The sequence below is a fragment of the Tachyglossus aculeatus genome, unplaced genomic scaffold (genome assembly GCF_015852505.1).
Source record: "Tachyglossus aculeatus isolate mTacAcu1 unplaced genomic scaffold, mTacAcu1.pri SUPER_34, whole genome shotgun sequence".
Lineage (NCBI taxonomy): Eukaryota > Metazoa > Chordata > Mammalia > Monotremata > Tachyglossidae > Tachyglossus > Tachyglossus aculeatus.
The window spans coordinates 1,364,016-1,375,321 of record NW_024044839.1 but is presented as its reverse complement, the minus strand read 5'-3'; the positions used below and the strand labels follow the sequence as shown (position 1 = coordinate 1,375,321).

At 51.9% G+C, this 11,306-nt stretch overlaps 2 protein-coding genes across 3 annotated transcripts in view; one reads left to right on the top strand and one right to left on the bottom strand.

Annotated features, from left to right (window-relative positions):
* Positions 1-441: 441 nt before the first annotated feature.
* On the bottom strand, positions 442-10,625 carry AANAT (aralkylamine N-acetyltransferase). Of its 2 annotated transcripts, XM_038741932.1 has the most exons (5): positions 10,549-10,594; positions 3,768-3,956; positions 1,417-1,594; positions 1,067-1,221; positions 442-900 (listed from the first exon to the last, which is right to left on the bottom strand). In XM_038741932.1, the coding sequence occupies exons 3-5, from the start codon at positions 1,559-1,561 to the stop codon at positions 595-597; spliced, it is 606 nt and encodes a 201-aa protein (XP_038597860.1). In that variant the 5' UTR covers positions 1,562-1,594; positions 3,768-3,956; positions 10,549-10,594; the 3' UTR covers positions 442-594. The 2 variants fall into 2 exon arrangements, with proteins under 2 accessions (XP_038597860.1, XP_038597861.1); XM_038741933.1 differs by lacking the exon at positions 3,768-3,956 and having other exon boundaries at positions 10,549-10,625.
* The window catches only part of UBE2O (ubiquitin conjugating enzyme E2 O), a 25,858-nt gene continuing 24,947 nt past the window's right edge, over positions 10,396-11,306 (top strand). The window contains exon 1 of the mRNA XM_038741931.1: positions 10,396-10,752. Coding sequence (XP_038597859.1) covers positions 10,417-10,752 — 336 coding nt within the window. The 5' untranslated portion in view covers positions 10,396-10,416. The remainder of the gene's footprint in view (positions 10,753-11,306) is intronic.

The following is an 11,306-nucleotide window of genomic DNA, read 5'->3' as shown; positions in this document are numbered from 1 at the left end:
AATGACCCACATGAGAGGTTGGCTGGGGGCGGCAGGGGGGCTGGACAGATGGCGGTGGGGAGGGGGGCTTGCGGTGCTCAGCTCTAGGCGGGGAGAGAGATGGGGCTCAGGGCCCAGCGGGAAGCCCGTGGCATCAGGGAAAGGCAGAAGGGGCAGCCGGCGGTTGTTGTAACCCCCCTTCCCCGGGAATGTCTGGGGTAAGAAGATCCTGGGGACCACCCCTTACCTTGGCAGTCCATGGGCACGCTGGGAGGGAAGACCCTAGGCTCCTCCTTCCCCATTGGAGAAGTCCCTGTTTGCCCCCAGCGAGAAGGGTGCTGCTGCAGGCCCCCCTGGCCCCCCGCCCAGCAGCTCAGGTTGCCCCCGGGGATTTATTAATTCATTCAGTCATATTTATTGAGCACTTACTGTGTGCAGAGCACTGTACTAAGCATTCGGAAGAGTACAATAGGACAGTAAACAGACACATTCCCTGCCCACAGTGAACTTATAGAGGGCTAGGGTGACTCTGGAGACCCTGGCTGCCCGCAGGGGAGAGGCGCCCTCGTGGGCTCCACCTTGCCCCCCCAACCGGGGCAGGCCTGGGCCCGGGGCTCAGCAACCACTGTTGCGGCGTTGGTAGGCGTGGGCTTGCACCGAGCACTGCAGCTCGGTGAAGGTCAGAACACCCACCGTCACGGCGCAGGCCCCCAGCACGCGGAAGCCGCATTTCTCGTAGAAGGGCACCAGGGCATCCTCGCACATGAGCAGGGCGCGGCGCACGGTGCCCAGCCCTCGCAGGTACTGCAGGTAACGCCACAGCAGCATGGGGCCCTTGCCCTGTTGGCGGAAGGTGCGGTGCACGGCCAGCACGTGGACGTGGGCGGTGCTGCCCGCCGGGCGGTGCAGCGTCAGCGACTCCTGGGGGGGAGCGGGCAGTTGGAGGTGGGCTGGGGCCTCCCGCTTCTCCCTCCCCTGTGGCCGAGGGCTGGGGCTGGCGGGAAGGGGGAGGGTTGGTGCGGGAGGGGTGGGGGTGTGTCCCTATATCCCAGGGAGGGGCGGGCGGATGGGCGCCGCCGCCGCACACCTGAGTGAGTCGGTCCTGGTCCCAGAGGGAGCCGATGACGAAGGCGACCAGTCGGCCTTGCTCAAACCAGCCCAGGGACAGCTCCGGGCACAGCGTCAGGAAGTGGCGGATCTCGTCCAGGGCCAGGGGGCAGGCACCCGATACTGACACGAAGGCTGAGGGGCGAGGGGTCGGGGGGGAGGGCAAGGCTGGACCTGATGGCACACTGATGACCCTCCCCCCCCACTCCCTATGGGAGGGACCCACCCCCCCAGGCCGTGCATCCTGCTGGGTGCCCTTGGCCAGGCCCGTGGTGCCCCCCGCCCCGTGGGAAGTCGTCCAGATGTGCGTGTAGCCTTTTCCAGCTTTACCTTCCCGCTCGATCTCGAACACGCAGACGGCATCTTCCGGGGCCAGGCAGCGGAACTCGCTGGCCGGAAGAGTGTGGCGACGGCGGCCGTCCGGGGAGGCCGTGCCGGGAGGGTGACCTGGCGCACAATCCCTCGCCAGGGACATTTTGGCCTCTCCCCCTTCTAGACTGTGAGCCCGCTGTTGGGTAGGGACCGTTTCTCTATGTTGCCAATTTGTACTTCCCAAGCACTTAGTACAGTGCTCTGCACACAGTAAGCGCTCAATAAATACGATTGAATGAATGCAGGCGCTCCCACAGCCCAGTGGTCAATCCCCACACGTGCAGGGGCCTGGGAATCGGCCATGTTTGCACTGTGGGGACAGCTGGTAGCCCTTTTTTTTATGGTATTAAGTGCACCCGGCTAAGTGCTGAGCGAATCAGAAGCCCCCAGTTACAGTTTTCATCCCCATTTTCAGATTGGATAACTGAGGCGGCACAGAAAAGTAAAGTGACTTGCCCAGGGTCACATAGCGGAATAGAATCCGTCCCGGGACAGTGCTCTCTCCACTAGGCTACGCCGCTTCCCTCAAGTCCTCCAAGCACCTTATTGTCATTGTTGAGAGCTCACCTCCTCCAGGAGGCCTTCCCAGACTGAGCCCCTTCCTTCCTCTCCCCCTCGTCCCCCTCTCCATCCCCCTCATCTTACCTCCTTCCCTTCCCCACAGCACCTGTATATATGTATATATGTTTGTATATATTTATTACTCTATTTTATTTGTACATATCTATTCTATTTTATTTTGTTAGTATGTTTGGTTTTGTTCTCTGTCTCCCCCTTTTAGACTGTGAGCCCACTGTTGGGTAGGGACTGTCTCTATATGTTGCCAATTTGTACTTCCCAAGCGCTTAGTACAGTGCTCTGCACATAGTAAGTGCTCAATAAGTACGATTGATGATGATGATGATGATGATTGTTAATGATCCAGTTCAGACCCAGGAATGATGTCATTACATAAGCGCTGTGCTGGGTGTTCCAACTCTGGATCTGATCACCACTAGTAATCCCCATCCCCTCTCAACACACACACCAGTCTGGGACCCTTCCCCTTGGCAAGTCATCTAACTTCTCTGTGCCTCAGTAACCTCATATGTAAAATGGGGATTAAGACTGTGAGCCCCACGTGAGACGGGGACTGTATTCAACCTGAATAGTTTGTATCTACCCCGGTGATTAGAACAGTGCTTGGCACATAGTAAGCGCTTAAGAAATATTATTATTATATATTATATTGTATATTATAATTAATTATATAATAATAATAACAGCTCCAGGCCCACAGCCTTGAACCCAACTAGCATCTTCTTCTGTGTTCCCTTTCACGTCTGTCCATAGCTTCCAAAAGCAGCATGGCTTAGTGGAAATAGCACGGGATTGGGAGTGAGAGTTTGTGGGTTCTAAACCCGACTCCACCACTTATCAGCTGTGTGACTTTGGGCAAGTCACTTAACTTCTCTGTGCCTCTGTTACCTCATCTGTAAAATGAGGACTAAGACTATAAGCCCCAGGTGAGACAACCTGATTACCTTGTATCTACCCCAGTGCTTAGAGCATAGTAAGCACTTCACAAATACCATCATTATTATTATTATTGTTATTCCTTGTATTTGTAATGAATTTCAGGGTCTGCCTTCCCCATTAGACCATAAGCTCCTGGGAAAGGAATTGTGTCTAAAAATTCTCTTGACCTCACTTAAATACCCAGGACAGTGCTCTGCACACAGTCGACTATGAATTCCTTGAGGAGAAGGATCGTATCTACCAACAACTGTGCTCGCTGAAGCGTTTAGAATCGTGCTCTGCTCACTAAGTGCTTGAGAAATATCACTGATTGATTACATAAGCCCCTTCCTCTCTGCCTCCCTCTCCTGTTTCCCTCCAAGTCTTGTCTCATCCTTAGGGAAAAGATTGGCGAACACCCCAACTTGGCAGCTCTTTTGTGAATAGAAGAAGCCCAAGGTACCATTCTGTCTTGGAGGAGGGAGCCTTATTAAGTCGTATTAAAATCCCGACTTCTCCAAGAGGCCTTCCCTGACTAAGCCCTCATTTCCCCCACTCCCTCGGCATCACCCTTGCCTTTGGATTTGTACCCTTTATTCACCCCACTATCAGCCCCCCAGCATTTATGTCCATATCCATAACTTATTTTAATGTCCTCTCCCCATGTAGACGGCAAGCTCCTTGTGGGAAGGGAAAATGTCAACCGACTGTTTTATCGTACTCTCCCAAGCGATTAGTTCAGTGCTCTGCACACAGTAAGGGCTCAATAAACGCAGTTGATTGATTGCTTGATCAGAGGGCTGAGTACTTACCAGGGAAGAGTGGGCTTGTCCGAGGTGGGATTCCAGGAGTTGTGTGGAAAAAGTTGGGGGGCTTCTCCGAGGGATCCGACCTCCCCCCCCGACTCTTCTGCTTATTTGTCCAAGGATCAGGGAGGGTTCTGGCCAGGTGATGAAGCTCTAGGAGGTTCCCCCCGCCCCACCAATACCTCAGCAGTGATCCTTGGAAGAAGATTGGGGGTTGCTTTCTGACATTATCCGAGCTGGGGGATTAATTGGTTTTATTGCAGGCTGCCTCAGCGGGGAATTAAGTCCAGAGGGACTCTTAAGTCCAGAGGGACCCGGCTGCTGCTATTCACGTATTCATTCATTCATTCATCATCAATTGTATTTATTGAGCGCTTACTATGTGCAGAGCACTGTACTAAGCCCTTGGGAAGTACAAATTGGCAACATAACTTGTACTCAAATAAATCGTATTTATTGAGCATTTACTGTGTGCAGAGCTTACTGTGTGTTAAATTGCTATTTAACAGATTGGTCAATAAGACTTGGGAACAAACATCATCATCATAATGACATTTCTTAAGCCCCTTCACCAGCACTGGTAGAACCACCGACCCTCTGAGGGTCTGTTCCCTTTCTAGAAAGCCAGATAAGTTCTCTTCCACTCTGTAGCCCCCGCAGAGAGGATCTTGAAGCTTAGGAAGCACCCCCATTCCAGGCTTTGAGTATTTTGGGAGCATCACCTAATGAATCTCCCAGGCTCCACCCCGACTCTCTTGCCCTGCTCCCCTCAGACACTGACTTTATTTTTTATATTTTTTTCATGGCATTTGTTAAGCTCTTACCATGTGACAGGCACTGTACAAAGCGCTGGGTTAGATACAAGATAGTTTGGATACAGTCCATGTCCCACATGGGGCTCACAGTTTTAATCCCCATTTTACAGATAAAGCAACTGAGGCACAGAAAAGTGATTTACCCAGGGTCACATAGCAGACGAGGAAACAGACACACCCGGAGCACATCTCTGGGCCTCATCTGTAAAATGGGGATTCAATACCCATTCCCCCTCCTATTTAGACTGCAAGCCCAGTGAGGGACAAGGACTATGTTCAATCAGTCAGTCAGCCAGTGGTATTTATCGAGCGCTCACCGTTTGCAGAAGTCCGTACTAAGTGCCTGGGAGAGTACGGTGTAACGGAATTGGTAGACACGTTCCCTTCCCACATGAGCTTACAGGCTGCAGGCTTATGCTCAACCTGATCATCTTGGATCTACCCCAGTGCTTAGCATAATGCTTGGTACACAGGAAGCCCTTAATACCACAATTAATTATTATTATTATTACTGCTAATAATAATGAAGCTGGACATTTTCTAGGTGGCCACAGAGTGGCATGGGAGCACTACGTAGCCCAGGCATGGTCACCTTGGGGCTAGTCCAGTGGCTGGTCTCCCTCACTAGACACCGAGTGGCCATTCCCCCCCTTCTCCAACCCCTAATTTCCAACCAGAGAACCCCTACACCGCTTTTTAAAAATAGTATTTATCAAGCGTTTACTACGTGTCAAGCATTACATTAAGCACTGGAGTAGATACAAGATATTCAGGTTAGACAAGTCTCTGTCCCACATGGAGCTCACAGTCTAAGTAGGAGGGAGTAGGATTTAATCTCCATCTTACTGTTGACGAAACTGAGGTGTAGACGTGACTTGCCCAAGGTCACACAGCAAGTCATTCGAACCCAGGTCCTTTGTCTCCCAGGCCTGGGCTCTTCCCATTTGGTCAAGTGGCTTCTTGGAGCCCCCCCAAAGCCTGCATGTATATATGTCTGTACATATTTATTAATCTATTTATTTATTTATTTTACTTGTACATATCTATTCTATGCCTGTACATATTTATTAATCTATTTATTTATTTATTTTACTTGTACATATCTATTTATTTTATTTTGTTAGTGTGTTTGTTTTATTTTGTTAGTATGTTTGGTTTTGTTCTCTGTCTCCCCCTTTTAGACTGTGAGCCCACTGTTGGGTAGGGACTGTCTCCATATGTTGCCATCTTGTACTTCCCAAGTGCTTAGTACAGTGCTCTGCACACAGTAAGCGCTCAATAAATACGATTGATTGATTGATTGATTGCATGGCTCACTTCCTCATCCCCCAGCCTAACCTGAGGACAAAGTCAGACTTAACAGGAAAAGGGTCTCAGGTTCCAGGGCTCTGATGAGGGTCCGGGCTATCTGACTGACCCTGTTCAGGAGCTGTGAAGAAGGCCCATTCCTGGCCTATTTTTTTTTAAATGGTATTTGTTAAGCACTTACTTTGTGTCAAACACTGTTCTAAGCAAGTTGATTAGGTTGGACAGAGTCCCTTTCCCAAAAGGATCTCACAATCCAAGTTGGAGGGAGAACTAGTGCAAGGGTAATGCAGCAGAGAGTGGGAGAAGAGGAAATGAGGGCTTTTTGGGAGAAGGACTCTTGGAAGAGCTGTGTTTTTAATAAGTCTTTGAAGGTGGGGAGAGTGGTCATCTGTCGGATTGGAAAGGAGTTTTCCTCGCCCAAGCGCTTGGCACAGTGCTGTACAGTAGTGCTCAATAAATACAATTTATTTACTGGAACCCAAACTCTCTGTGGGGTATTAGAGCCACCTGCTGAGGAAATTCTAAATTATAGCTACAGCCGGAAGGAACCATTTGAGAGTTTGTCTAGTTTCTCACTGCGTTCAGTTCCCCATGCACAGAATACTTCCCCCTCTTTTTTCTCCTTCTCCCCCATTTGCCCATTTTCCTTTCCTTTTCTCATCTCCCTTTTTTATTGGTATTTGTTTTGCCCTTACTATGTGCTTGGCACTGTCCTAAGCCCTGGGGTAGATCCAAGCTAATCAACTTGGACACAGTCCCCGTCCCACATGAGGCTCCCAGTCTTAATACCCATTTTAATGACGAGGGACCTGAGGCCCAGAGAAGTGAAGTGACTTACCCAAGGTCACACAGCAGACAAGTAGAAAAGTGGGCTTAGAAACCAGGTCCTTCGAACTCTCAGGCCCAGGCTCATCCACTAGGCCTCGCTGCTTCCCCATTTCACCTGGGTTCAGCTCTCCTTAGGAAGCAAACGTTTTGAAGGTAAAATAATAATAATAATGATGGCATTTATTCAGCGCTTACTATGTGCAAGGCACTGTTGTAAGCACTGGAAGTGGTATGTCTTCTAGACTGTAAACCCGGCGTGGGCAGGGATTGTCTTTATTGTTGAATTGTACTTTCCAAGCGCTTAGTACAGTGCTCTGCACAGAGTAAGCACTCAATAAAGACGATTGAATGGAAGAGAGAGAAAGAGACGGAGAGAGGGAGACTCGCTTCCTTTATTCTTGACCCCTCCCAGCCCCACAGCCCTTAGGTACATAGCTGTGATTTTATTTATTTCTATTAATCATCATCATCATCAATCGTATTTATTGAGCGCTTACTATGTGCAGAGCACTGTACTAAGCGCTTGGGAAGTATAAATTGGCAACATAAAATAATAATATATATACGATTATAATATAAATATATATATATAATAAAAATAATATACGATTGAATGAATTCGCTCGGTGCTCCCCGCCGGCCGGAGGCCGTGAGGGTGACTGACATGTCTGTCTTCCCCCTCTAGACTACAAATTCATTGCGGGCAGGGAATGTGTCTGTTGTAGTGTAGTCTCCCAAGCGTTTAGAGTGCTTTGCACATAGTAAGCGCTTAATAAATGCCATCATTATTATTATTATTACGGTGCTCTGCTGCTCAATCAATCAATAAAGCCTGAGAGTTCACCTCCTCCAGGAGTCCTTCCCAGACTGAGCCTCCCCTTTCCTCTGCTCCTCCTCCCCTCCCCATCGCTCCCCCCGCCCTCCCCTTTTCCTCTCCCCACAGCACTTGTGTACATTTGTACATATTTATTACTCTTATTAACGAGGAGTACATATCTATAATTCTATTTATCTATTCCGTTGGTCTTGACACCTGTCTACTTGTTGTGTTTTGTTGTCTGTCTCCCCCCTTCTAGACTGTGAGCCCGTTGTTGGGGAGGGAACGTCTCTGTTGCCGACTAGTACTTTCCAAGAGCGCTCTGCACACAGGGAGCGCTCAATAAATACGAAGAAATGAATGAATGAATGAATGAATGAATGAATGAATGAATGCGTGGCTAAGTGGAAAAAGCCCGGGCTTGGGAGCCAGAGGTCATGGACTCTAATCTCGGCTCTGCCACTAGTCAGCTGTGTGACTTTGGGCAGGTCACTTCACTTCTCTGGGCCTCAGTTCCCTCATCAGTAAAATGGGGTGAAGACTGTGAGCCCCTCATGGGACAACCTGATCACCTTGTATCCCCCCAATGCTTAGAACAGTGCTTTACACATAGTAAGCACTTAATAAATGTCATTATTATTATTATTACATTGTACTCTCCCAAGTGCTTAGTACAGTGCTCTGCGCACGGTTAAGTGCCCAATAATTGCCCCTCTCCGTCTCTTCTTCCTCCCGGAGGCCAGATAATGGTAATGTTTGCTAAGTGCTTACAATGTGCCGACACTGTACTAAGCTCTTTGTGGGCAAAGAATATGTCTACCAACTATGTTACAGAGAAGCAGCGTGGCTCAGTGGAAAGAACCCGGGCTTTGGAGTCAGAAGTCATGGGTTCAAATCCCAGCCCGGCCAATTGTCAGCTGGGTGACTTTGGGCAAGTCACCTCACTTCAATGGGCCTCAGTTACCTCATCCGTCAAATGGGGATGAAGACTGTGAGCCCCTCATTCATTCATTCAATCGTATTTATTGAGCGCTTACTGTGTGCAGACCTGATCACCTTGTATCCCCCCCCAGTGCTTAGAACAGTGCTAAGCGCTTAGTACAGTGCTCTGCACATAGTAAGCGCTCAATAAATACGATTGATTGATTCTCACATAGTAAGCGCTTAACTAATGCCATCATTATTATGAATGAATGAATGACAGACTGAGGGATGGGGAGAGAGAGTGGGGGGAGAGAGAGAGGGAGAGAACGAACTGCGATTGTGTGCTGGGGGGGGAGAGACTGAGCCCCCTCCTTCCTCTCCCCCTCCTCATCGCACCTGTAGATAGATAGATGATGGCATTTATTAAGCACTTACTATGTGCAAAGCACTGTTCTAAGCGCTGGGGAGTTTACAAGGTGATCAGGTTGTCCCACGGGGGGCTCACAGTCTTAATTCCCATTTTACAGATGAGGGAACTGAGGCCCAGAGAAGTGAAGTGACTTGCCCAAAGTCACACAGCTAAGTGGCGGAGCCGGGATTTGAACCGATGACCTCTGACTCCAAAGCCCGGGCTCTATATGTATATTACTCTATTTATTTATCTATTTTATTTGCACATATTTATTCTATTTTATTTTGTTAATATGCTTTGTTCTCTGTCTCCCCCTTCTAGACTGTGAGCCCACTGTTGGGTAGGGACCGTCTCTAGATGTTGCCAACTTGGACTTCCCAAGCGCTTAGTACAGTACTCCGCACACAGGAAGCGCTCAATAAATACGATTGATTGATTGAATGCACACAGTAAGCGCTCAATAAATACGATTGAATGAGAGAGAGAGAACGAACTGCGACTGCGCGCGGAGTGAGGGGGGAGAGAGAACGAACTGCGACTGCGCGCTGAGGGGGGAGAGAGAACGAACTGCGACTGCGCGCTGAGGGGAGGGAGGGGGAGAGAGGGAGAGAGGGAACGAGCTGCGACTGCGCACTGAGGGAAGGGGCGAGAGAACGAACTGCGACTGCGCGCGGAGGGGGGGGGGGACGAGAGAACGAACTGCGACTGCGCACTGAGGGGGGAGAGAGAGGGGTGGGAGGAGAGATAGGGGAGGGGCGCTTGCTATATTTGCTAAGCGCTTGCTTTTACAACCGGGGAAAGGGGCGGGGCGACGGTTAGCCCCGCCCACACCCGACTGCGCAGGCGCCGCTCGCCCTCGCCGCCCGGCCCTTCTTCACGAGTGTCTCCCCCTTTTAGACTGTGAGCCCACTGTTGGGTAGGGCCTGTCTCTAGATGTTGCCAATTTGTACTTCCCAAGCGCTTAGTCCAGTGCTCTGCCCATAGTGAGCGCTCAATAAATACGATTGATGATGAGAGAGAAGGGAGAGAGAACGAACTGCGACTGCGCAGAGGGAGCGAGCGAGAACAAAACGAACTGCGACTGCGCGCTGAGGAGGGAGGGGGAGAGAGAACGAACTGCGACTGCGCGCTGAGAGAGAGAGCGAGAGAGAGACAGAGAGAGAGCGGACTGCGCGCTGAGAGAGAGAACGAACTGCGACTGCGCGCTGAGGGAGGGAGAGGGAAAGAGAGAGAACGGACCGCATCTCCTTCCCCTCAGGCCCGCCCCTCCGCTCCCGTTTCCTTTCTCCCTCCCTGGCCCCGCCCCCTCCCCAATCAGGGCCCGCCCCCCGCGCGGCAGTCCCCGCCCACCCTCTCCCCGGCCTCGCGCCGCCTCAGGCCTCGGCGCCGCCCGTACGTCACGACGTCGCGACGTCCTCCTAGCAACGGCATCCCGCTCCCTGACAACGCCGGCACGTTGGGCCACGTCACCGCGTCGCGGCCCCGCCCCCTCCCCTCCCCCCCGCCTCGCCTCAGCCGTCGGCCGTGCCCGTGCCCCCTCACCGCGCAGCCATGGCGGATCCCGCAGCGCCCGCCGCCCCGGCCCCTGCCCCGTCCCCGGGCCCGCCCTCGGCCTCCGCCTCGGCCGGCGGCGGCGGCTCGCAGCGCCTGCTGTTCTCCCACGACCTGGTGTCGGGCCGGTACCGCGGCTCGGTGCGCTTCGGGCTGGTGCGCCTCATCCACGGCGAGGACTCGGACTCGGAGGGCGAGGAGGGGCGCGGGAGCTCGGGGGGCTCCGAGTCCGGCGGGCCCGGCCACGAGGAGGGCCGCGCCAGCCCCCTGCGCCGCGGCTACGTGCGCGTCCAGTGGTACCCGGAGGGCGTCAAGCAGCACGTCAAGGAGACCAAGGTGAGGGGACGGGGGGAGAGGGGGGGGGCCTCGAGGCCCGCCCTGAGGCGACGGCGGGGGACACGACAATGGCGGGGACCGAGGTCGGGCGAGAACCGCCATGGCGCGGAGGCCTCACGCCGAACGCCAAGTCATCATCATCATCAATCGTATTTATTGAGCGCTTACTGCGTGCAGAGCACTGCACTAAGCGTTGGGAAGTACAAGTTGGCAACATATAGAGACAGTCCCCACCCACCAGCGGGCTCACAGTCTAAAAGGGGGAGACGGAGAACAAAACCAAACATACTAACAAAATAAAATAGAGTCATCGCCCTCCCTCTGCCCATCCGCCAAGCTCGCTCTCTTCCTCCCTTCAAGGCCCTGCTGAGAGCTCACCTCCTCCAGGAGGCCTTCCCACACTCAGACCCTTCCTTCCTCTCCATCCCCCCCCATCTTACCTCCTTCCCTTCCCCACAGCACCTGTATATATGTTTATACGTATTTATTACTCTATTTATCTTGTACATCTCTATTCTATTTATTTTATTTTGTTAGTATGTTTGGTTTTGTTC